The sequence below is a fragment of the Petaurus breviceps genome, unplaced genomic scaffold, assembly GCF_028583685.1.
Source record: "Petaurus breviceps papuanus isolate PSGF00001 unplaced genomic scaffold, PetGlider_PUasm1.0 84, whole genome shotgun sequence".
NCBI classification, from domain to species: domain Eukaryota; kingdom Metazoa; phylum Chordata; class Mammalia; order Diprotodontia; family Petauridae; genus Petaurus; species Petaurus breviceps.
The window spans coordinates 11,677,346-11,704,845 of NW_027186645.1; the positions used below are offsets into that span (position 1 = coordinate 11,677,346).

General features: G+C 33.5%; 1 protein-coding gene and 1 long non-coding RNA gene across 11 annotated transcripts in view; one reads left to right on the forward strand and one right to left on the reverse strand.

Annotated features, from left to right (window-relative positions):
• Positions 1-27,500, forward strand: part of FOXP2 (forkhead box P2) — a 700,229-nt gene that overhangs the window by 665,097 nt on the left and 7,632 nt on the right. For all 9 annotated transcript variants that reach the window (XM_069107053.1, XM_069107052.1, XM_069107058.1 and 6 more), the window contains 2 exons: positions 624-693; positions 1,483-1,646. In XM_069107053.1, coding sequence (XP_068963154.1) covers positions 624-693; positions 1,483-1,646 — 234 coding nt within the window. The remainder of the gene's footprint in view (positions 1-623; positions 694-1,482; positions 1,647-27,500) is intronic.
• LOC138176282 (uncharacterized) overlaps positions 1-27,500 on the reverse strand; it is a 49,346-nt gene that overhangs the window by 19,281 nt on the left and 2,565 nt on the right. The window lies entirely within an intron of this gene.

Sequence of the window (27,500 nt, forward strand, 5' to 3'; positions counted from 1 at the left end):
AGGTATAAATGTTTTCCTTATAAGGCACCTGAACAGAAGAATTTTATATTTCTGTATTAAAGTATGCTAATTTCAGTGTTCTAGAAATAGTTAATTCATTATGTTGTCATTTAATTAACTATGGTAATTTATTATGTTAATTCATGGTGATCTAGAAATTAACCATTAATTATTCCCTGATTGCATCAAATTGGTAATTGTGTTATGTATTTACTTTTTAAATTTTTATATAAATGCAGAACTGTTATTGTTCTTGGAAGTGAACCACCCCCTCCCCACATGTTTGAAAATAGTTACACAGAACCTTCAAATTTAATAGCCCTACCTTTGTCAACTAACCTAGTGTCATCTAACCTATTATACTACTTCTATTCCTGTGCTATGTTGTCTTATCAAAAGTAGAGGCAGACAACTATAAATGAATTTGAGTTGTGTCGGTTCAAACTATTTCTCTGATATAGACCAATCTACTCCTGATTACTAGAATAAGACTTCAAAACGCATTTTGTACTTTCACCTGAAGATGCTGACCTTCAAGTATAAAAAATCTTGTGTGATAGCTTAGGGGAAAATCAGAGATGCCTATTTTCAAGTTTGACTAAAAGGGAATCATTTCTTTTCAGAAGTCCAACATTAGTGAAAAACATACCTACCAGTTTAGGCTATGGAGCAGCTCTTAATGCAAGTTTGCAGGTAATGGATTTTTTTTTTAATGTACCTTTTTCTAAATGGTTACCTTGAAAGTATCATTTATTGTACTAAACTTTTTTTGCATCTTTACCTTGAAGGATAACAAGTTATTTTTGGATTTGTATAAGAAATGTGGTAGTTCTCAGTAGTTGGGTTTATCATCCAAGTAAGTTGCATCACCTAGTACTGCAAGGAGCACTAGTTCTAATTCATGCTCCTTTTGATGTGAAGAAGCAAGAAGGACACCCTGTGGCAAAATCTGGAATACTCGTTTTTCCTGCAAATGTTAGATTGATAGAAGCTTTTGCAAATGCATGTGAATCTGCATTAATATTTATCCAAGCCGTCATAAATGATTTCACATCATGGTGTTGGGGAACATGGTGCTTGTGGCAAAAACTTTAAAGTTTAATTATAATATATAATTTTTATGCAGAAGAGGCAAATGTCAGGACTTCTTTATTTTGAGTTAAGTTCTGGTCATTTTTTGAAAAGTAGAACAACTGCTTATGTTACCTTAGAGCATTTCACCAAGTGAAAGGGCACAACATGTCACTCTGTTGAAGGGTAAAGTATAATTAATCAAGTTTGCAGTATAAAACATTGTTTATATTTTTTAACACACTAATACCCTTAGTCCATGTGCCACATCAAATGTTTCCAAAATATAAACTCTGAAATTTGAGCCATCTAAAGAAAAGATGTGTGTGTGTGCGTGCACATGTGTGTGCACATATATGGTTTCAAAAGCACTTCAAAAAGTTACATATTGTGTCTCTTTTACTTCCCTAGGCTGCCCTGGCAGAGAGTAGTTTACCTTTGCTTAGTAACCCAGGACTGATAAATAACGCATCCAGTGGTTTACTGCAGGCAGTCCACGAAGACCTCAATGGTTCGTTGGATCACATTGACAGTAATGGAAACAGCAGTCCGGGCTGCTCTCCCCAGCCTCACATGTAAGTTTGGTTAACAGAGTTCCTCTGGGGAAGAACCCAGACTAATTTCTTACTGTTCAGAGGAGTGATAAGTAAGTAAAGTTCTAATTACACTATGCTTAGTATGATAAATGTGTTAAAATCAACTCTTCAATTCTCATTTGCCTTATAATTATTGTATATAGAGCCTTCCTGAATTCTGCACCTCTGAATTTTGCTATTTACCTCTGTACAAAAGCCTTTTTCATCTTATCTAACATGTGTCTAGATCTTATGGGTCATCATCACAGTTTGGTTTTGTGTGGTGCAATGAGAGCATTCATGTTGGAATATGTTGCAGTTTTTACTAAGATTACAGGTCTCTAAACCATTTATGAACTGTAGTTGAGATAGTATCCATTTTTATAAACCGTAAAATGCAAAGTTTAACTGTTAGCCACAGTTTACATAGAAGCTAGTAAAGTGTAACTTTTTGCCTGTCTTATAAATCAGTGTAATTACATATTCAACTTTAATTACTGGTGCGTCTGTATTGGCAAGGTTTATATGTTATATTTTATGCAAGACTACGATTCCTATTAATATTTAGCAGCTAACTATATCATTAATTACTCTAAAATCTTTCCCCTACCATCTTTTTAATGGAGCTGAGAGAGTAAAAATATTAAAAATTGATGTATTGTGGATTTCAGAAATGTGTATAAAGCTTTAAGAATGCCCAGACTTAGTCAGTCCTGTCAAATGTATCAGTTTGTTGTTTATTGAATAGCAAAAACACCCAACTTGGTAATTCATATTTTAAAAAGAGAATTTAAATGGTAAAGTGCTCATATGGAGTTAAGTTCCATTAAAAACAATTTGTACTTTATTTACAGCTTCTTAGAGTTAATCACCACACCCTTATACTTTCACATTTATCTTTATTTCCTTCTTCCCCATTCCTCAATTTAAATATATGTATAAAAAGTGAAGGGTCTGAAGTGGTCTGTAAATGAGTCCACTTTCATTGGACCTTTAAAGGGACATTATTTTTGTTGACTTTCTTGCATTTCATTCTCCATGACCCATTATGTCTTTAAGATCATGTACCTAATTGCTTTATAGCACTTTTACTCGATCACCTTTGCAAAAAATGGGCTGTGAACATTAATGTGTTTTATCAGGTTCCAAACCATTACTTTTTTAAAATGGAAAAATTTGTCTTTTGGAAGTGTCTTTAGATGTATTAAATAATACAAAAGAAGTAATAAAACTTGAAGTAGAAAGAACATGAATATATGCTCTTGAGAGCAGCAATACTCTAAAACAAGTAAAGTGAGCGATCAGACAAAAGTTTTTCTATCCTGTGCTTTATCCTATCAGCCATGCAGTGGGTAGCTTGAGGCCTTTTACTTTTAGCAGATCTCCTGAGTATGCTAATGCTCTCTCCCTGTATAAAATGCCAAGACAATAAAACTTTAAAGAGCAAACAAGAGTTAGATCCCATGTTGTTTTTTAAGTAATTCTATAGAAATGAGTGACATTCATAATAAAGGCTATTGACGTATCTCTCCCTGTGGAGGTGTTTATATAATAGGGAGCATTTCTAATACACTATCTATAGAGTTCTCATAGATTAATTTTTTAAATAACTGCATATAGTTGGCCAGTGCTAAGGAAACTAATCTGCGTAGTTATAGTTTTAAAAATAGTGATTCAAATAGTTTATTAAACTTGTTATTTTAGTGTCTAAAACGCTAACTCTCTAAATTGTAATTTTTAGATTTCAATATTATTTCCATTAAAGAATTACTTTATTTGGCCATTAATTTGGCTAATTTTTTTGTGACCATTACTACAAAGAAATAAGTTCTTGTAAAATTATGCTTTTGGAACACAAGAACATATTTAATGCCTGGTGGTATCAGCTCTTAATTAATTTAGCGAATGGTCAGTGTACATCAAGGGGCAGATTTGGTAGAAAGGAAAGAGCACTGACTTTCAAGTCACAGAGACCTGGGTTCAAGGCTAGTTTCTGACACATGTTAAGTTATATGACCCTGAATAAGTCACATAACCACTCAGTGTGTTAATTCTATGGGTATAAAAGTTACAAGAACCATTGCCTATCTGCACTAGTAGAGGGAATTTTGTTACTAGGAGTCCTCCACCATGATACTCACAGGTTGAGACATCTTTTCCCTTTTCCTTCCATAGCCCCTTATGTAGACTATGGTGTTAGAACATAGTCTACTCATTCCAATCAGGACATATGAAATGTAATATATTGCCTATCTTCCCCAACTCCTATTCTTTCCTTTCCCACTTCCATCATGGGGCAAATTCACAAAGAAAAATATTTTAAATGGCAAATCTTAAGTTTTTCTAAGTGACTTACAAATTAATTTTATACAGGTTGTTATATAACTATAGTAAATATACAACTATATAGTAAGTATACAACTATACCTATAATATCATCAACAATCAACCCACAAAAAATCCACAGTCATTTTTTAGATTTCATCCTGCTACTAGCATGATAGCATGAAGTATTGTGACTTTTAGAACATTAATATTTTCATTTTTATAGATCGTGAACAGATATTTCTAGTTAATCTTACCAATTCCTTTTGCCTGTATGCAGCTAAAAAGAATTCTAGGATACCTTAAAATTCAACAAGTTTATGGAAAATTGGGGGAGACTTCCCCCTTAAGTACTTTTGCATCCATAAAAATGGGCTACATTTAAGTATTAGTAAGGGTTGTAGAAGTGTAACCTAATTGAATTGTTAATGTTATATAAATATTTAACATAAATAGTATGTTAAATTTTAAAATATATTTATCATTATTCACATGATACTGTTGTAGTTATATATAAATTTGTTATCGCCAGATGAATGGAAAGGCAATGTTAAAATGAATAAAGTTAAATCTAACTAATATGTATAGGTCAGGATTGGAAGGTTGTGAGAGGAAGGAAAGAATGATTGCTTAAAGCAAAAAAGACCAAGGATGCTTCCTTTGCTCTCTGCAATTCCATGAAATTTCAGACTCCATGACTTACAATTGAAGTATGACAGAAAAAACCCACAATTCTGTTTTGATGCTTAATACCAGGGTGACTTTGGGCAGTCAGTTATCCCTTTGGGGCTTTCATCTTCCTCATCACAGGAAGTTGGGCTAGATCTGAGGATTCTTCCAACTTCAGATCTATAATCCAATGAACCCAATACAAGTGTTAGTCATTTATTGTCTTACATGATCAAATATTTTTATTTTATTTTGACCATCAGTGAATTCAGATCAGTTCTCAACTTCAGGAAATGTACTGTTACCATGAAAAACTTAACATAGGTGGTCTTTGAGAGAGATTTTAAATACAAGAGAAAGAATATGGTTGCATTGCAATATAATCAGAAGAGAAAGGGAGAGAGCCCACAGTCATAAAAGCCCAGTAGCAGCAATACTATAGACACAGAAAGCTTGATCCTCTCTTTTCTGGATTAATATAGATACTAATCTAGATGATCTCATATTCTTAGACTGTCTAATTCATCTCATAAATCCTCCATAAAGGATCTACTCAAGATTCAAGAGACTTCGTCTAAATATTCTGAGATTCCATGGGTACCAGTAGAACGCAAAGGCTACCATCTGTTATTGCTTACTCTTCTACATGATAGACTAGATGTAGTATTAAAGATATCAAAAAATGTGACTAGAAAAAGATGTGGACTCTGTAACATTGCTATCACATACATATAGCCCCATGTTATTACTTCATTAACTCATTAATTTCAACTGAGTGGGAAGGTAGATCTAAATTAGTGGAAATGCACATTTATTGGGTGTTTTTGAAGAAATATTTTATTAGTTTGGGTTCCCACAGGGGCTTATGTGAATTATTTTAAAAATATTTTTCTAAATAGAACTTCAATTGGGACTTAAAGTAGAAACAAGCAAGACTCATTTACTATTAAATGTTAACAGTACTTAGAGTTAATCATTAAATATATCCATTGTCATGTACTATGATGAAATGCTTTAAAAACTACTCTCATAATTAATATTAACATGCCCCTTACAATCTTGTTTATATTTGCAATAATTTTAGCAAATCTTTTATACAGTGATAATATAAAAGAAAAATTCTTCTTGCATACATTATGAATTGTTGTGAGCAAGAAAATGCTATCATATCCTGTACCAGTCTTCTAGTAATAAGTCAAATCATCACAAATTGTGAATTATAAATAAAAATTAATATAGGTCTACTACAGTTTCAAAATATATAAGATGCCTAAGTCATTAGAAGAAAGTAAATGTTTAAGTACATTTAGATTAGAGCAACAAAGGAAGAGCTTTTTTAAATTTTAGTCTCATCAATTCTCAAAGGACGACATTATGTGTATGTAGGAGAAAAGAATCATCATTGCCATTGGTAGTAAAGTTAAGTTATGAGAATTTGGGAGCGATGCTAGGAAATGTTTTAGGAGTATACAGATGTCCTGGGGGGAGGAGGGGAAGGAACCATTATAAGAATACATTGTGGGAAGAGAGGAAGGAGATAGAGATCATCCATGCTCTTCAACCTGGTGCTCAATGTTTTCCTAATTCTACTCTCTTAAAGAATCCATCATCATGTCTTGCTATTACCTCATGCAGACCACCTGCTCCAAAATCCTCTCTTCTCAAACATGCCCTTCACATTTTCATCTGGGAAATTCATCTTCCACTAGAATGTTCTCCTTCCTTTTTACTTACCTAAATCTAACCCTTCCTTCAGGCCCCTTCCAGTCCTGCATGTGGCCTTACTCTTTCCATTCACTGAATATATATTAACTTCTGGGCAATAGAGATGGTAGAAACATAAAATTTCTAACGATACTGTTTGGGGTTTGTTTGGTTTTTTTTGCCTTTTGGAGGGCAATTGGGGTCAAGTAACTTGCCCAAGTTTACACGACTAGTTTTGTGTGGGGGGGTGGGGGGGGGGGAGGGGGTGTTAAATGATACTAAGTTTTAACAAGGAACTAAAAGAACCAAAATGTTGAGTTTTTTTTTTAATTAAATAGCTATAATGGAATAATACATTACTTTAACCTGTTGAGAAGTGGCATGACTTTAGTAGGTTTAGAGTGCTAGATCTTTGTGTTAGGAAAAGGTTGCCTCCCTTCTGTCTCTGGTCTCTGAAACCAAGGGAAGGCAAATTACCTAATCTCTCTGAGTCAACATTATAAGACAAGCTGAAGTTTCTTAAACGAAATCACAGGTCCTGAAGGTATTTAGCACCATAAATAAAAGAAGTTAAATGGTTTTTAAAAGTGCTTTTCAAACTTTTTACACTTGCGGACACTTTGGTGAAACAGAACACAGACTATACATTTGTCCTATTCCTGCATTTCATTGGCGGGAAGGGGGGGGAGGAGGCGGAAGGGGGAGACCTTGCAAGAATTAAATGGAGATAATTTTGCAGTCTTTGAAGAGCAACCAACAAGTAATAGCAAAATTTCAGTGGCCCTGTCTTTTGAAATAAAAGGTAGGAAAAAATGACAGCAGAATTCAGTTACTTTGTAATCCCTCTTCCCCTTAAGTACATCTACTAATTATTCTAGGTCATATGGATGCTATCAAATAAGTCTATTATTCCTTCTTTTTCCTTTTCTGTCTTAAGCATTACATTATGGGTAGCATCCTTCTGCCCATAAACACAGAGGAGATACTCTCCTATGAGTATGTAAACTTGAGTCTTTGAGCATCTTTTGATGTCTTTCTAGTTTCTTCTAAATTTTTAATAATTCTGTGTCTTGAATAAGTACTTAAAGAGTGTTAGTTACCCATTTGGCTGAGTTTTCCAGCACTTTCAAGAGTACAAATAAAAAGTTATTTAGGTTAATTCATTTTGACATGAAAAGATTTCTAGAATAGTACCTAAAAAAAATGCCATCTATATTTAGGTGAAAAACTTAGAAGTTGCCATCTTCTCTCCTACATTAAGACTATATTGTGAGGGGCGGCCAGGTAGCACAGCGAGTAAGAGCACCGGCTCCAGTGTTGAGAAGACCTGGAGATCGAATCCCGGGCTCACACACTTAGCTCCCACCCAGAAACACCTGGCCGTGTAACCTTGAGCAAGTTACTTAACCCCAATTGCTTAGGGGCAGCCAGGTGGCTCAGCGAGTAATAGCACCAGCTCCAGTGTTGGGATGACCTGGATCAAATCTGGGCTCAGATACTCAGCACCACACCCAGAAATAACTGGCTGTGTAACCTTGAGCAAGTTACTTAACCCCGATTGCTTTAAAAAAAAAAAAAGACTATATTGTGAAAAGAAAATTATTCAACTAATAAATAAAACTAAGAGCTGGCCTTATTAAAAAAAAAAAACAATAAAATAGATAAACCTGTGGTTAATTTGATTAGAAAAAGACAAGAAAATGAAATTACGAGTATCAAAAATAAAAAGAGTGAATTCACTACCAAAGAGGAAATTAAAACAATAATTAGGAGCCCTTTTGCCCAACTATAATGCCAATTAATCTGACAATCGAAGTGAAATGGATGAATATTTACAAAAATATAAATTGCCCACATTAACAGAAGAGGAATTAAATACTTAAACCCATTTTAGAAAAATAAATTGAATAAGCCATCAATGAACTGCCTAAGAAAAAAATCTACAGGGCCAGATGGGGTTACACTTGAAATCTACCAAACATTTAAAGATCAATTAATTGCAATACTATATAAACTAAGTGAAAGATATAACTAAAGAAGGAGTCTACCAAATCCCTTTTAAGTCACAAATATAGTGCTGACACCTAAACCAGGAAGAGCCAAAACAGAGAAAGAAAATTAAAGATCAATTTTTCTAATGAATATTGATGCAAAAAATTTAAATAAAAAATTAGCAAAGAGATTACAGCAATTTATCATGAAGATAATACACTATGATCAGATGGGATTTATACCAAGAATGCAGGACTGTTTCAATATTAGGAAAATTATCAGCACAATTGACCATATCAATAACAAAACTAACAGAAATCATATGATTATCTCAATAGATGCAGAAAAGGCTTTTGACAAAATACAGCACCCATTCCTATTAAAAACACAGGAGAGCATAGAAATAAATGGAGTTTTCCTTAAAATGATAAGTGGTATCTATCTAAAACCACCAGCAAGCATTATAAATAATAGGCATAAGCTAAAAGCTTTCCCAATAAGATTAGGAACAAAATAAGGATGCCCATTATCATCACTATTATTCAATATTGTAGTGGAAATATTAGCTTTAGCAATAAGAGAAGAAAAAGAAATTGAAGGAATTAGAATAGGCAATGAGGAAACAAACCTATCAATCACTCTTTGCAGATGATAAGATGGTATATTTAGAGAATCCTAGAGATTCAACTAAAAAACTAGTTGAAATAATTAACTTAAGCAAAGTAGCAGGATACAAAATCTACATAAATCATCAACATTTCTATATATTACCAACAAAGCCCATCAGCAATAAATTCCATTAAAAATAACTGTAGATCATATAAAATATTTGAGAGTCTACCTGCCAAGACAAACCCATATGAACTATATGAAGAAAATTACAAGTCATTTTTCACACAAATAAAATCAGATATAAATAATTGGAAAAATATCAATTGTTCATGAGCAGGCCTAGCTAATATAATAAAAATGAAAATTCTACCTAAATTGATTTACTTATTCAGTGCCATATCAATCAAATTACCAAAAAATTATTTTATAGAGCTAGGAAAAAAATAATGAAATTCATCTGGAAGAATAAAAGGTCAAGAATATCCAGGGAATTAATGGGGGGGGGGAATGCAAAGATGGGCTAGACATACCAGATCAAAACTGTATTATAAAATGTGGCAATCATCAAAACTATTTGGTACTGGCTAAGAAATAAGAGTGGCAGATCAGTGGAATAGGTTAAGTATACAACACATAGTAGTCAATGACTACAGTAACCTACTGTTTGATAAACCCAAAGACTCCAATTTCTGGGATAAGAATTCACTATTTGACATAAATTGTTGGGAAAACTGGAAAATACTATGGCCAAAGCTAGGCATAGACCAGAATCTCACACCATGTACCAAAATAAGATCAAAATGGGCACATGGTTTAGACATAAAGGGTGATACCATAAACTAATTAGGAGAGCAAGGAATAGTTTACTTGTCAAATCTATGGAGAAAGGAAGAATTTATGACCAAACAAGGTATAGAGAACATTAAGAAATGCAAAATTTAAGTACATTAAAAAGTTTTTGCACAAAGTCAATGCAAGCAAGATTAGAAGGAAATCAGAAAGCTGGGAAACAATTTTTCCAGCCAGTGTTTCTGATAAAGGTCTCATTTCTGAAATATGTAGGGAACTGAGTCAAATTTATAAGAATAGAAGTCATTCCCCAATTGACAAATGGTCAAAGGATATGAACAAGGCAGTTTTCAGATGAAGAAATTGATGTGATCTCTAGCCATATGAAAAAATATTCTAAATCGCTATTGATTAAAGAAATACAAATTATGGGGGTGGTTAGGTGGCACAGTGAATAGAGCACCTGCCCTGGAGTCAGGAAAACCTGAGTTTAAATCCGGCCTCACACACTTAACCCAAAAACTAGCTGTGTTACCTTGAGCAACTCACTTAACCCCAATTGCCCTCAAAAAAGCAAAAAGAAAAGAAAGAAAGAAATACAAATTAATGCCACTCTGAGGTACCACCTCACACCTATCAGTTAGGTTTACATGATATAAAAGGAAAATGATAAATGTTAGAAATATGGAAAAACTGGAACACTAATGCATTGTTGGTGGAGTTGGGAACTCATCCAGTTGTTCAGAAGAGCAATTTGGAACTCTGCCCAAAGGGCTATAAAACTATGCATGCCTTCTGATCCAGTAATAGCACTACTAGTTCTATATCCCAAAGAGATCACAAAAAAGAAAAAGGGACCCACATATAAGAAAATATAGCAGCTCTTTTTGTGGTGGCAAAGAATTGGAAACTGAGGGGATACCTATCAATTGGGGAGTGGCTGAGCAAGTTGTGGTATATGAATGGAATTGACTACTATTGTTCTATAAGAAATGATGAGCAGGCAGATTTCAGAAAAAAACTGGAAAGATTTACATGAACTGATGCTGAGTGCAGTAAGCAGAACCAGGAGAACATTATACACAGTAATAACATTGCACAATGATCAACTGTGATAGGCTTAGGTCTTCTCAGCAGTACAGTGATCTAACATAATAACTACAGACTCATGATGGAGAATGCTATCCATATCCAGAGAAAGAACTATGGAGTCTGAAAGCAGATTATTGAAGCATACTATTTTCACTTCTTTTTTTTGTTTTGGGACTTGTTTCTTTTTGATGGTTTTTCCCTTTTGTTCTGATTATTCTTTCACAGCATGACTAATGTGCAAATATGTTTAATATGATTGTGCATGCATAACATATCAGATTGCTTGCCATCTTGGGAAGGGGGTAAAGGGAGAAAGAAAATTTGGAACTCAACCTTATAAAAATGAATGTTGAAAACGAAACAAAAAAAAAACCTCTGTACTGTGATTAATGGTATACTTACACTAAAAAAATGAGTAATTGTCTAAAATTCTAAGTTGGACTCAAAACAGAAGAATCAGGACATTTTCAGCCATTGCCTTCTGTCTGAACAAAGGGAAAAGCTTAATGTTATTTAAGTCAGCCTTTTTCCCTCATATTAGCAGCTGTTCATACTTTACTAGATTGGACCATACTTTTTTAAATTAAGGAGTTACTTATGTGTCAGTGCATAATTACAGGTTATGTCTACCTAGTTCTCCCATCTGTCCTTACAGCTTTCTATCATTGAATCACTCATTATTACTTGGGCATGATGATTATTCTTTTCCTTTTATAATATGAGAGGTTTGAAGTTTGAAAGTTATTGATTTTCCTTTATAGAGTATGAGTATAAATATTGTGCTTATGAAAGTTTATACTGTTGACAATTTAGGACATTAATCAGTAGAAGACATCATTTGGTCCACAGTCACAGTGGAAGGCAGGAGGACTATCAGTTGGTTCACAGAGAAGGGAAGATTCTACAGGGCAAGTGGGCTTCTGAATGACAACCATTTCCCATAGTTATTTACAGTATCCAAAAAAATACAGTCATTTTAGGTTGATACAAAATGCCCAAGAGAAGAGGTAATTTTGACTCAAATTAAGGGAGAACTTCTTAATAATTTGATGTGCACAAAATTACTTTCATTCAGGATCCCTTCAAATACTGTAAACACAGCCAATGTGTCTCCCCTAAGTCTTTTCTTTTTCAGGCTAAACAGTAGTAGTGCCTTGAAACAATCCTCATACTACATTATTTTCAGTTCCCTCATCATCCAGGTCACACTCTTATAAGTACACTCCAGTTTAATACCCTTCCTAAAAAGTCATACCCAGAAATAAATTAAATGGGTCAGGCATTGTCTGTCAGAGAGTATATAAAGAGAATGTTACCTGTTATTTTATTGAGCTAAATTTGCATTAAGGTTTCCAAAAGTCATATAACATTGGAGACATATTGACTTTATACTCAACAACAAATCTCAAGTCAGATCTTTCTTACAGAAAGTGCTTCAGTCACGCACCCCACCCCCTACCCCATATCCCTAAATGTGTGGGGGGAAAAAAACAGAATGTTTTTAGATCTGGAGCTGGAAGAGGCATAGAGTCCAATTCCCTAATTTTACAGATACGGAAACTAAGGTCCAGAGAGGTCATGTGATATACCTAAAATCATAAAGGTAGCATATATCGTGGTGAGGATTTGATTGAGGATCATCTGATGCCAAGTAGCAGCTGGTAACATGGCATAAAGGGCACTGAGACTAGAGTCAAAAACACTCTGCTTCAGTTTCCTCTTCTGTAAAATGGGAATAATAACAGATTCTGCCTCTTAGATTATTGTGGATACGATGAAGTAATATTTTCAAAGCACTTAGCATAGTGCCTGATACATAACAGTCCCTTGTTGTTCAGGTGTTTTATTCAGGTCAGATTCTTTGTGACCCCATGTGGGGTTCTCTTGGCAAAGATGCTGGAATGGTTTGGCCATTTCCTTCTCCAGCTCATTTTACAGATGAGGAAACTGAGGCAAACAGGGTTAAGTGACTTGCTCAGGATCACATAACTGTTAGGTGTCTGAGGCTGGATGTGAACGCAGGTCTTTCTTCCTGACCCCAAGTCCCACACTCTTTCACTACACCACCTCACTGCCCTCAAGGCACTTACTAAATTACTATTTCCTTCCATCTTTCCTCCCAAGCCCAGCACTCTTTCTCCTTCACTGCAGTAGTTGTCATGCTTTTCCTTCTACTTTAAAATGTAAATAGATGTTTGTAGAGTTCCTAATATTCATAGGAGATGTAGTATATATACAGCCCTTTGAGGTCTTAGATCTCTGTGGAAGAAAGCATATGAAATTAAAATTACTTTGTGATCCCCAGGAAGACAGTTACAACTAGAACAGGTAAAATGCTCCATCTACTTGTTTACATACCAATTGAACTTTTATTATTTTGCTGTTGACTAGAATCACTGTATTGTAAGATGAAGCATGTTCCTTCTTAGCTCCTATTTCCATGTGTTCATGAATTTCTTATGATCGATCCCTCCTACCCTGCCAAGATTCCAGGGTCTTTTTCTTTTTCAATATTTTCATGTCATGAAACTTCATCATTCTGCTACTTAACTTTTTGACCAGCTGCTATTTGTTCTTGCTCTCTCTCTCTTTCTCTCTCCTCCTCTCCCCCTAGCTCCCCAAACGTATATATCAATAACAATTCATTCTAGTTCTTTTTACCAAAAATACCATTCCCAAAGGTATGGTGCCTTCCACTAAAAAGTGTTGTCTCCCTATTGCAACAGTGGTAGAAGTTTGGGGGTAAATTTTGGGAGGATTTTTATAGAAATGATTTCTGACATCTAGCCCTACAACGTTGGTGAACACACTACAAAACTCTACTTGGCTTAGCCTACTGCCTTTGTTACATCTTTTGCAGTAAAGGTGGTGTGGTTTTTGAGCCTGTCGTGCTTCAGCTAGAAGTGAAGTGGCTACACACAGGACCAATACTAGTACTTATCAACACAAAACAGCTGATCCATTCTGTTTCTGACCTACACCAGTTCATTTCGCTTTAGACTGATACCCACCTCGACATCCTGAGAGTTTCACCACATTGGTGGTGTGCTTCAAGCAGAACCCAATGGGCTTTTAGCTCAAAACTCCCAAACTCAGATGATCTGCCAGCTTCAGCCTCTCTTGGAACCAGGATTAAAGAAGTGTACTACCAAACACAGCCTTCTGTTACATCTTCAAAAATATAGATTATTAATCTACTTATGCCCTGCATTATACTAAAGCATTCTAGATATACACTCTTTAAAAACTTCAAGTTCTAAATGATCCCTACATTACTAAAGCACTTTTTTTATTATTATTACAGATCCAAAAAAAGTTACAATTACAGAAGCAGAAGATATTTTGATATAGTTATGGAGGATTGATTAATAATTTGTGATCATTTACATTTACCCAACTATACAGATTTTTCTCACAACAGTCCTGTGAAGTAGAATGTTGAAATAGTCATCCCAATTTTACATATGAAGCAAGTTAGATTTGAGGGCCTAAATGCTTTGCCTGGGATCACACAATTAAAGTACCAGATCAAAGATTTAAGCCCAAGTGTCTCCCAGCTCAACATTCAGAACTCATTTTACCATACTATGCTACCTCTCAGTATAATCCTGGAGTTTAAAACACTGGCAATTATCCAATTACTGTAATTAAATTCTTTGTCAAATGCTTTCCTGAGAATTTACTATTATTGCCATTCTTGTCACATTCTTTGTTCGATACATGCTTATATAAACACACTAATGTAGAGAGGCAACATGGAAAAGTAGACAGAGAACTAACTTTGGAGTCAGCAATACATGTGCTTAAAGTGTAGCACCTAAGACCCCTTCCCTGGTTTGCCTACTTGGTTCCTCAGGCGACTCTAGATTACAGACCACAAAACAGTTTCAGATTTGCATTAGTACTAAAAGAGAAGAGTTCCCTACACTGAAAAAAATAAGTTCAGACCAAAATGCAACAAGAAGAAATCAAGCCATAATAAGTCCTTGTGTCTTAATAATATATCCATATAATGCTTTATAGTTTACAGAATGCTTTCCTCATGAAAAAAGTCCTATTAAGGAGACAGTGCAAGCATTAGTGCTACATTATAAAAATGACAAAAGAAGTCTCAAAAGTGTAGATGATTTAGCCATACACAGAGGGCCAGAAGTATTGAAGCTAGGACTCAAATCAGGGTCTGAGACTAAGAACAGTGTTCTTTTCACTATGCCTGGGCATCTTGGTAGTGTGATGAATAGAGTTGGCCTTGGAGTCAGGAAGACCTGAGTTTTAATTGTCTTAGACACTTAATATCTGTGGGACCCTGGGCAGGTCATGTAGGCTTTTTTTCAGTAAAATGGGAATAATAAAAGCACCTTCCTTCACAAGGTTGTTGGGAGGATAAAATGAGATAATAATTGCAAAGCACCTTGAAGCATTTTATAAATGCTAGTGATCATTATTATTGCTATATCACAGCATATAGATTTTTAGGTTCTTTAATATTTGAATATATTGCTTGCTACCATGATATCCTAATAAGGAACATCTACCTCTTTAGGGACTGATAAAATGAGTAAGATCCATGGGAACCAGTAGAACAGAAACTAAGAAATACCTTGTTCTCTTAGAAATAAATTATGACAAAATCTAAGACAGCCAAAGATGTTGGTCATAAAATGGGTCTATTTTCAAGAAGCTTCTTTTTGTTTCCTACTGAAAGAATCTGACTATCTCAATTCAGTTCCCATTGCTTCTCTAACTTCAGAAAATGTTACTTAAATTTAAATGAATTTCAATCTTATTCCGAATATAGATGAAGTTCTTCTATGGTAGTATTCATATAATGACAATCAATAAAACTGTCTTAATTAATTATATTTGTACATACTGATCCACTGCAATGGAACTATTCAGTTGACTTCACATGGAACCATAACTTCGGACAGGTCCAGTGGGGTACAGATTTAAAAACATATTAAGATAAGTATCATACTATTGGGAGTAGACATTTTATTTTCAAGTTAAATAGCAATATTCTTAATATTGTTATTCCATAATTAAATAGTAAGTGTCAGTGGTATTTAAAGTAGAATAAACTCTATTCAGTATAAAGTTATCTTAGAAGAGCAAGAACTATGGATGTATTTTTCCCTATTTGGTTTAGAAGGACACAGAAATGATGGTGTATATAATATTATCAAGTCATATATATATATATAATATCAAGTCAACATAATAATATCAAGTCATTATATTTCTGAGTAGTTTAGACTTAGAAAGGGATATATGAAGTAAATGTTCAATTAAAACAGATACTCAGCCTAGTCCCTAGACTTTCACAAACTGTAAAATGCAAGCACTTTTTATAAATTTACTCATAGTTGGAACAATGGGTTCCCTCCTCATCTAAAGCTCCAGTTTGGGGTGTGTACTTATACATCTCAAAAGAGCTTCCTGTCATACCCTGTAGGGGAATGATGGGAAAATATTTTCCAATGGACTTTTGGAAACTATTGGAAAAAATGTTATTTGTGTACCTGTTCTCGCCCAAAGCAAAACTAATACCCCCCTAAATCATAGAATTCCTCATACAAATATTAGTATAAATAAATGGATGGAAAAACAACCTTTAAAGTCTAGAAGTGAAAGCAAAATTTAGTCCTTGTTAGTTATATAGATCTATTCTAGAATTTCTTAGTTAATAAATTAACTATTTTTATTTTCAGGATTCATGTATATTGTATTATATCAAGATCATAGATTTAGAATTGTAAATGATTTCAGAGGGTAACTGGTCCAACCTTCTTCACTACAAAAGAGACAAGCAACTTGCCTAAGGTCATATTAGTAGTTAGTAGGTGCTGTTTCCATTTATATAGATTATGCTAGATAAGTTACTGATAGAAAGTGCTTGTAATTTTATGTAGCCATGACATCTCAGAGTCAGAATGGACATCATCTGACTCACGGCAAAATTTCTGGGGTTGTTCCCTAAAAACAGAAGAGTTTATTAAAACTCAGGTCCTCCTCTGACTCCAGTGTCAGTGTTCTTTGCACTGTACCACACTGCAACTTTTTAAATAAGACAATTTTTAAATTTTCTGAAATTAGTCTAAAATATTCAGAAAATAGGACCTATTTAGGTAAAAAAAAATTATGGTCAGACAGACAAAAGTTTACACAGTATTAAAAAAGCTATAGATTTTTATTATTAAAATAGGATAAATTATTTTAAAAGGATCTTAATCAGTATGACTTGCTTCTTATTTATAAATGTTTTGTCATTATTATTATAAATTATTATTATTATAAATTATTCATAAAATCATTTTCATATATTATATTTGAAAAGCTCTTTTTAGAGAAATCTTAGCTGTTAGATATTTTATTTATTCTAGCATCAAATTGAAGAACAGTAAAGATAAATAAAAATATTTGGTTCTACAATAGTCTAAATATAGCTATATCTATATTAAAAATAGAATACATATGTAAATAAAAATTAAGATGACAATGTCAGTACCTCCACTTGACTAAGTCATACAACTATGAGGACTAGTAAGTTTCCTGTTAAACTTTGCTTTTTTGAGATAAAATGCACTTCTTTTTTCATTTGTTCATTGCGACATCAATATCATGTGATACCCATTCTATAGAATCTTTTCAAAAGTCATCCCCTTTAAAATTGTGACATTAATGAAACTGAAAAGTCTATTCCTTAGTTATATAATATACTAATGGTTCAGAGATAATTTGTATTTTTCAAAATAATATTCAAATGGAACAATCAGCCTGAAGATTTCACCATAGATATACTGAAACTGGTCTAACTATGCATTCCTTCTAGACATGACAAATAATTTAAGTAATAGTAGTATTGATATGCCTTTTATGTGTTTCTGTAACAGCGGCTTTCATCAATCAGTAAACAAAATTGAGTGCAAAGTACTGATTCAGGCACTTTATAGGACCACAATGGAAAACAAGGATTTTTCAAGAAATTTACATACTTTTACCACAAAGAAAGAGATTTAGAAGTTTATCAATACTTATATTTTATATATTAAAACCATTACTTCTTAACATTAAAGAAATATATAAAATTAATTTATTATTGTATTATAGATTAAAAATTTGAACAGGATGGTATAGTGGAAAGGTGACTAGACTTAACTAACTTAAATACTGAACACTGCCAGGCACTGGAGGAAATAGAAAGGTTAGATAAGAGAAAATGCTTGGACTAATGGAGCTTGCTGGCTCTTAAGGGAATGTGCACTTAGCACCTATTTGGTGGTTAATAATTGATTCCTGACTAACAGACTCACAATATCATACAAGTGTAGTTAGAGAGTCAAGAGGAGAACTTAGCATTCAAGTAAATTTCATCATTTACTGGCTAAGTGTCTTTCTATAAGTTGCCCAACCTTTCTGCTCCTTAGCTACAAAATAAAAATAAAAAATTACATATCTGCTACATATCTGTCAAATGTTTCATATTTGTGGCAATAAAATGAAATAAGAGATGTAAAAGTATTCTGTACAACTATGATGCTATATTAAAAAAATAAATGTTCATGTTAAACAATATTAGGGAACAACCCCAAAAATTTGGCCATGAGTCAGATGATGTCCATTCTGACTCTGACATGTCATGGCTACATAAAATTACAAGCACTTTCTATCAGTAGCTTATCTAGCATAATCTATATAAGTGAAATAATACTAGAAGTAATAAAAAAGAAACTTAAAAAAGAGTGAGAATAATTACGTTTGAATAGAAATTTTGGTTTGTACAAATGCAGTATGATTTCTTTAGAGTGAAAAATATCAAAAGATTAAAAATATTACTGAATAGTTATGTGCATATATTATTTTACTAAATTTATACAATATCAATGATGTATTATTCCAATTGAAATCAATTTCCATATTAAAACTCAACTTTAGAATGATGATGTTTTTACTTTCTGCAAAGATGTTTCTGAGGTGTTTTTAGTTTCCTTTAGAAGAATATCATTTTATGAAAACAGTGACATCATCAAATAAGCAGAGAAAGTACTTTTAAAAATTCCTAAAATAGTAAGAGGAAATCCTTAGCAGTGTGGAATACAAGAAAGCAGGCCTCAAAGTAGGGAAGATTAAGATCAAGTCTTGTCTCAGACACATTCTTGCTAAAGACTATTTCACCTAACATCTCAGGGTTCTGGGCTAATCTCTAAGAAGATAAATTTCAGAGAAGGTGTCAACCTGCATTGGTAAATGGAGTTCCTTCACTTAGAAGCCCAATAAAACAAATTAAATCACAGGGTCAGGTTCCTTATCCCTCTCCAATCTGGATAAACAATTGTAAGGGAACCTTTTTTTTTTTTAATTAAGTAGAAAGCAGGAAGACATTTACACATTGCTTATGCAATAGATCTGTGCTAAGTAGAATTTAGTAACATTAACAATTCTTCTAGAATTGCTAGAGTAATTGGAACAATGTGGAAGGGTCTGAAAACTTTCTTTTTATAGTCATTTCTATTGGTATCTTTATTATTTCACTAACTCTATGAACTTTACTATAAAAAAGACCCTTTCCTTAAATAGTCATTGCATACGGTTTTTTAAAGTAATTGTACTTGAGACAATCTAGATATCTGAGAATGTAAAAATGCTGTGATTCCATATTCTGACTTTGTATCAGTTAAAAACATATTAAAATCCTCCATATATTAGACCTTAAGTCATAAGATACTCTCATCCTAAAGAAAATAGTAACATTGGTAAGACTTTTTACTTAATCTTGAGAAAGGAGAAAATGAAGATTTGCATTCCTTCAGGGAATCTACTGTGTGACCACAATCTAAAAAGATAAACTTTCACATTATAATTTTCCTCTTTTGCTTTAGGGTGTGAACAAACATTAGCATTTCCTTCAGCCTTTCTTTGGTGCCTAGGGTCCTTAAAAATTTCACAACAAAGAGGCAATTCATTTCTTTAGGTGGGGAATCCATTCTATTAATGTAGCTTAACTCATTGTCTGTTTGGGGTATATGTACTTCATAGCAATACCTGTACTGTCAGACTATATAAATGACTTGTTTATTTTCCACTCTTTTTCCTCTGACTCTTGAGCTATGTGTAAGCTATAGGCAAGTTGTAGGATCATAAATTTAGAGCAGAAGGAACCTTAGCAGTCATCTCCTATCATCTCCTGCTGTGGTTCTCTAGTTTGAAATAATGATTGTAATTCATCAGGTGGTGCATGAACTTTTTAAAAAACACTAATTTTTCTTTAATTTCACTCAAAAGATTATAGCTGGTTTTGCCAGTTTAGAAACAGAAACAAAAATATTGATCACAGTGGACATACTTAGTTGTTTTTTCAGTACTATGTCTTCAAGGCACTGCTTTTGGAAGAAAGAAAAGCTCATATCAAAATTTAGATAATCCTATATTGTTCCTTACCAAAATATAGGGATAGATCAAGCAAGTCTACATTCTTTTTTTTTTAAGCAATCAGGGTTAAGTAACTTGCTCAAGGTTACATGGCCAGTTATTTCTGGGTGTGGTGCTAAGTATCCAAGCCCGGATTTGATCCCCAGGTCATCCCGACACTGGAGCCAGTGCTCTTACTTGCTGTGCTACCTGGCCGCCCCTACATTCTATCTTATAGCTATCGTACAGCTTATGTGTATTATATGTGATATGATATATATATATATATATATATATATATTTCACAGATACCCCTCTGTGATTAGTTCCTTCTTGAGTTTTATGGAAAAATAGTTTATTTTGTACATGATGGTGTAGAACATCTACAAAAGAATCCATATTACCTTCCTTCTTGCAGTAGGTACCAGGGATCTTAGAGCCCAGTGAACTCCCTAAATCAGGTGATCTGTCAACTTTCAAGCCTCTTCACGTGTACTCACTTTGGATCAATAGATTCTCTTTCACTCCTCATTTAATAGGTATTTGGGGAGCACTAAAAATCACCTTGGGTCACAGGGATAGGAGGGGATGCAAATAAAAATAAGAAATAATCCCTACCCTCAAGGAAATTATAGTCTAGTGAAGGAGATGACACATATAATTATAAATAAGTGATAGATTCATTCAAAGTACAATAAGAAAGTGCTAATCAGATTCAGAGAAGACAAAAATTACTTCCATTTGGAGTATCTTGAAGGATGGTTAGGAATTGAACAGGCTCTCTAACCAGAAGAGATATAAGAAAAGACATGAAAATGTGGTCATACTGGCTCTTTGGAAGGACTTGAACACAATTCCTCCTGGTTCCATATGTAGCATTAATTCCTCTATAGCACTTACCAAGAAACAGAAACTTGAAAAACTCTTTCAGTAACAAAAAACAGCATCTTATCACCATGGTAGCCCAGAATTTTTTTCATAGGTCCTACTTCAATCTTTCCATTTAATCTGTCCTGACATATCATAACTAGATCAATCAATAAGTACCTATTATTTTCCCAGCAGAGACTGTCTTCTGTTTCTTTCATAGTAGATACTTAATAAATGATTGATTGATTGACTGCACTAGGTATGAGGGAATACTAGTACAAAGAATGAAATAATTCATATTCTCAAGGAGATTGCATTCTAATGAGTTTACCCAAATGCCTTTTCCTCCCCACCATACCTCTCAGCAGCTTAAGGTCTTGCTCTGATCGGCTGTGGTTCCCAACTGTTAGAATCCTGGTATTAGTGAACAAGTATAAATCCATGTTAGAAATGTTCTACACCATCATGAGAAAGACGTAAATACAACATTTTGAACATTTTACTTTAAAAGGAAGGGTAAGTCAATCTATAACATACCCAGACAGACATATTTTAACAACATCAGGACATATAGACATACTGCCTCTGAAGTTTCATTCCGACTTCCAATTACTCTCTTCAAAGTTCTGTCCAACCAAAATTTTCATAAACCCAAAGCAATTTATGAGCCACTATGCAATCTGTAGATTACTCAGCAACTGTTTGCTGATGTATATGATGATGAGATAACGATGATGACAATGATTAATGACTTATGGAAATAAATTTGTTGGCCAGAGGTACTGAGCATTCTCAAGAGGGATTTTCCCCATACTAAAATATATTTCCCTTTTTGAGTGGAAAATTTCTTATTTATTGACATCAAGAGGATACTATGAGGGTCAACCTGGGTCTTTGACATAGAATCTCGGTATTCACAGATGTATTATTATACTAGAACAATGTCATATTGTTCTATTTTATGACGAGTATTTTAGTATTTAATTTGATTGCATAGCCATAGAATTAGCAATGCTAAATTATATCTCATTACTTGCTTTGAATATAGCACTTGTAATATAGTCATAAGTCCCAAAGACAAACTAAATTCAAAGAACAATTTGAATTTTTCATTCTTTTAATGAAAGAAACGAAAAATATATAAAATATAATAGGCTAACTTAGCCCTTGAAGTTGAAGACCTACCATTTCTAATATAGAGGATAAGTAGGCAAGATTGGAAAGGCATTGGAAAAAGCCAATCTATGAGGGGAAATGGGTCCTATATTTTTAATGAATTTTCACTGGGCTCTAGGTTTCAGCTTTTATTCTTACTAGAATGTTTTCTTAGCAAAAGTGCACCAACACATTACACCTCTAGAATTTAATAAATTGAGCAGTGGTGAAATGAGCCAATACTTTTCATAAAGATGTCTCTTGAAATAAAGAAATATTTTATTATTTCATGGTATAGATTCTTAAATAATCAGAAATCTTCGGACAGGCAGCATTTTGTTGTCTGTCATCATTCTATTTAGGAATTCAGCATACTACGTGACTAAGTAAAATTTTCAACACATATTAAGATCCTCAAGTGAGAAATCTGAGGCAAATGGACCTAATTATAAAAATTCTAAATAAACTGAGAAAAATTATTTAACCTATTCCCACTGCCAAAACCCTAGTGCTACTCATTACCACCTACATAGACTACTGCAATGTCCTCATAAGAAGTCTTCCCACCTCCACTCTCTCAACCATCCCACGTCATTCTTCAGTTTTTTGGGACTAATCTCCTTTTGAATCGATCTCATCATGTGAATCCAATGCTTAAAATCCTCTAGTGGCTCCCTATTACTTAGCAAGTAAAGTAAAAACTATTTTGCCTGGTATTCAAAGGCCACTATCATCTGCAACCACACACTTTTTCTCACTGTATCTCCTACATTATGTTTCAAACATACAAAATCACTTTGGATTCATGAAAATGCCCTTCATCCACTCTTTATCCTCCTTGCCTCTGCCCATATGCCTAGACTACCCTTCTCATCTTTCTTAAATTCCTACCCAGCCTCAAAGCCCAACTCATATATCCCTCTTACTCATATATCCCTCTTCCAAGAAGTTTGCAGGAGTCCCCTCAGTTCAAAATGGCCTTTTCTCTCTCTGTAGAAATCTACATGTGGATGGTCTATAATATTTTATGCACTTGTCATACATGATGATTAAATGTGTAAAACCCTCTTAAAGTAGCACTTTAAATGAGTTGCTTAACCTAACTTAGGGTAAAATACTTAGATTATAAACTACTTGAAAATAAACCTTGTGTGATTAAGTGAGGGAAAAGCAATGAATATCTAATTAGAGAATACAGTTTCAAGTCCTGCCTCTGCTACTTACTACCTTAGGCAAGTCACTTGACTTCTCAAGTCTCCTGTTTCTTCACCAATAAAGGGTGTGGGACAGATGGTCTTTAGAATATACTGATCCCCTTACATAAATTATTTAAGTGCCACAAGGCAGGCAGTATTGTTTTCTCTAGATACTTTATCTCAGGAAGTACTGTGCTCTGCAAACAGTTAATAAATACATAATAAATGTTTATCAACTTGAAGATAGTCTATGAATCTCCCATAGCATTATTGCTTCCCCAAGTATACTCAAGATTTTTCTTGCCATTTATTTCTATTCATATACAGAAATAACATACTTTTAAACTAAGGGACTAATAAAATTTATTTTTTTGTAGATGAACACGACTTGCTACCTAATACTTGACTATATGCAAATATACATATATTTACATGAGCTGCTGACTTTACATTTTCTTTATAAGACCTACATGAGCATAGTACTTTGCCTTCTAACCAGGGGGTTTTATATATGTCAGTAGACCCCTTTGGCAGTCTGATGAAGCCAATGACCCTATCTATACTGGTTTTTAAATACATAAAACACTTAAAAATACTCCCCCAAATCAATTATATCGAAATATTTATAAAAAAAAATGTTTAAGTTCAAGTAACACAGGTTAAAAAACCTCATTCTGTACTGATTCAATCTGAAAAGAACTGAGTCCCAGTAGTCACTGATTTCCTGGAGGAATTAACATTAGTAGTAAACTCTTAATAAAGAGTTGATGAAGTAAATTCTTGATGACTCATTCAGTTTATTTTTACTGAATGCCTTTGATTCAGATCGACAAAGATGTACCTACTAAGTACATAATGTCATATGCTTGATATAAAAATAAAAGTGAAACAGCCGGTCCTCAAGGACCTTATATTCTACTAAAAACCCATGATGTCTACAACATGCAATTCACTGAGGTAGGTGCCGGAAAAAGAATAATAAAAAAAACAAGTTATGGGCCCTACAGTCTAGGATCTTACAATCTAAAATAAGAGCATGGTCTTTGGACAATAATACCAAACATTCCAAAGGATCAAAGATTTAGAGCTGGAAAAGATCTTAGAGGTAACATAATGTTGATTTGTATATGTACAAAATGATTTATACAAAGATGTACATTATCAGGAGAGATATATAAATTAGAAACTATACATATTGTTATTCCTATTTCTATAGATAAAGAACAAGAGAGATGAAAATTTTTTGCCTGTGGTCACACAGTCAATTGTCAGAGTCACTGTTTAAAACTAGTTCTCTCCTACACTCATAGAGCTAAGTTAGAAGGGTAAAAACAAAAAATAGGACATTGTTTCTTACTTATAGGAGACTGACATCAAGTTGAAGAGAAAAGAAGTAGCCTGGTGTAAAGCAAAGAAGAAAAACTTTGGAATCTAAGGACTTGGTTCAAATCTCACTTCTTACCCTTACTATATTATGACAGCGGGCAAAGTCACTTAACTTTTCTGGGTGTCAGAAATGTGAGAGCCAGTCACAATGTACTCTAAGGTACCTACCTTTCCAGCTTTAAATCTCTGATGCCACAATCCTATGACATGCAAATGTGATAATACTTAAGTGACAATGTAATAAATTAGTACTTAGGTCATTATTATTACCTAAGTGACAACTCAAGCTTTAAGAAGTAGCTGAAAGAGAATGTGAAATATAAAGAATTCAGACTAGGAGACAGAAATCAAGGCTATAAATATGTAACTTTTGGCCAAAACCCATTTAAATGTGTTTTCTTATTTGCAGAATGAGAGGATTTGATTAGGCAATTGCTGAGCTTCTAGTTCTAAAATTCAGTTGTCCTAAAAGTAAAAATAATGGAGATAAAATAGTATGCTAAGAGGAAATAATTGTGAGCTGTATCAATAGAGAAAGACCCATGGAGCTAAATGCATTTCATTTGATGCATCAAAGAGAGAAAGAAAAGCATTTCTCCATTAGGCACAAAGCTGGGTAGGTTACAAACTTTGTGTTGGAGAGTAAGGGTAAGAAAATGGATAATGAGGTCGGGACAAGATTTTGTTTAGCCTTGAATGATTAAGAAATTTAGACCATAGTTCTGTAAGCCATAGGGAGCCATTAGAAGATCTGTAGCAGAAAAATGTCCTGTTGCTTTAGTCCCTATAGGAATGAGGTTGAATAGGAGATAGACACATGCTGTTGATTAGTAAATAATAATTTCAGAGTCCACAAGCCCATTCAGATAGCAGTACGGCACGAGGTGATGGGGTTACTACTCTATGTCCAAATTAAATTATTGGCCTGAATTTAATTGATCTCAACACTAGAACCTGGAAATCAGCAGACCCAAGCAGTCTATAGATAATACAGTCTAATGATCAAAGATGAAAATTCAGCAGGATCAAATCAACAAGTCCAAGAATTAGCTGGAAAAGCATTATAAGAATCTTGAATTGTCTCTGATTCAAAAGTCAAGCTGGTTCAAAAGCTGATGGGATACCTCAAGGAGTGGAAAGAAAAAGAGGGAAAAGTGCTTTGAAATATGATGATTTTCCACATACACACACACAAAAGACCAGCCTGAATCATTGTCATTTTATATGTTAATCATCCCCTATTCATGCAGTAAATAAGTAACCAAATAAAAGTCGTGTTCCTATACAAAAGAAATCTCCTTGACAAATGAAGTAGTTTGAACATTTTGTAATAATACAACTTTCTGTGGGTTCCTTATGTTAGCTAACATATTCACTTATACATATTGCTTTTTTCCACACTAGAAGTGTTAGATTCAAAATAGATAGGACCCCTAAAATCATCTTCTGTGGTTTTAGGAAAATTTTGAGGCTTTTGAATTGAATAGAGAAATAAACTGAGAATACATCTATGCAAACATATGTCAAAATGGCTTCCTAAATAAAGGAGTCATAATATTAAGCCACTGAAATTTGATAGGCTATACATTCTCAAATCACTGTCAAAACTTAATTACACATAGGTGATACTGTACCAATCTTAGAATCTAGTTTCTTTACTTCTATTTATATGTAATCCATTACTATAATTTATCAATCTTTAAAATGTTTAGATTCATAAACTGGATTTGGAGATGCTAAAATTCCTATTTTAACTTATTTCACAATTTTTATCAAAATACTATATTTGTAATGTTATCAACAGGAAATTTTATAAGTATTCATTTTAAAAGATGTCATTTATTTGTATGTGAAGGGCATTTCGGGGTTATTCACATAAGAAATATTATAAAATCTTAGTTTTTACATAATGCTGTAACAACTGATTGATTTAGTCATTTCAGAAAAATAACTAGCTAATTTAGTGAAAAAATAGTCTAAGTGGTTATATAATTGAATTGATATCTAATGGCCCCTTAAAGAGTCCTTGTTAATATATTTTAAACCTGAATCCTATTCTGAAGTAATTCACATATACACATATATGTGTTTTTAATCAAATGATAGGTATTCTTATTACACGTTCCTTATAATACTTTGATAGTTTTTAAATAATTGAAAATGTCACTCTAAAACATGACTTATGGAATAACATCAAATAAATGGTGTTATAGATATATGAACAGTTAGTTCTACTTATCTAGTTCATAGGTTACTTTCTATTAGTCGTTTAAGTATGCTTGAGTTAACTCTTTCAGTATACTGGCAAGTGGTGTTAAGCCATACTGATAGAGAAGGCTTGGCATTTGAAATAGTCATTGTTTTCTTGCTGTACAGTTAAAAGACAGTATTTTAAGATTATAGCATAACTTTTTGGTGATGAAAAATTTTAAGAAAAAATCCTTAAGTTTGATTAAGTATCAATGATAAATTCTTCTCTTGGCTTTTTATTTATATCTTCTATGGTATAATTTCATGATTTACCCCCATAGAGTGCATTAATGTCATTGTAATGGCCACTTCCCAAAGTGTCTAACTTATCCCTTGGGAGTAATCTATACAGTGAATTGAGAGATTAGAGCTGACTTTATATCTTGACACAATAGAGACATTTGGG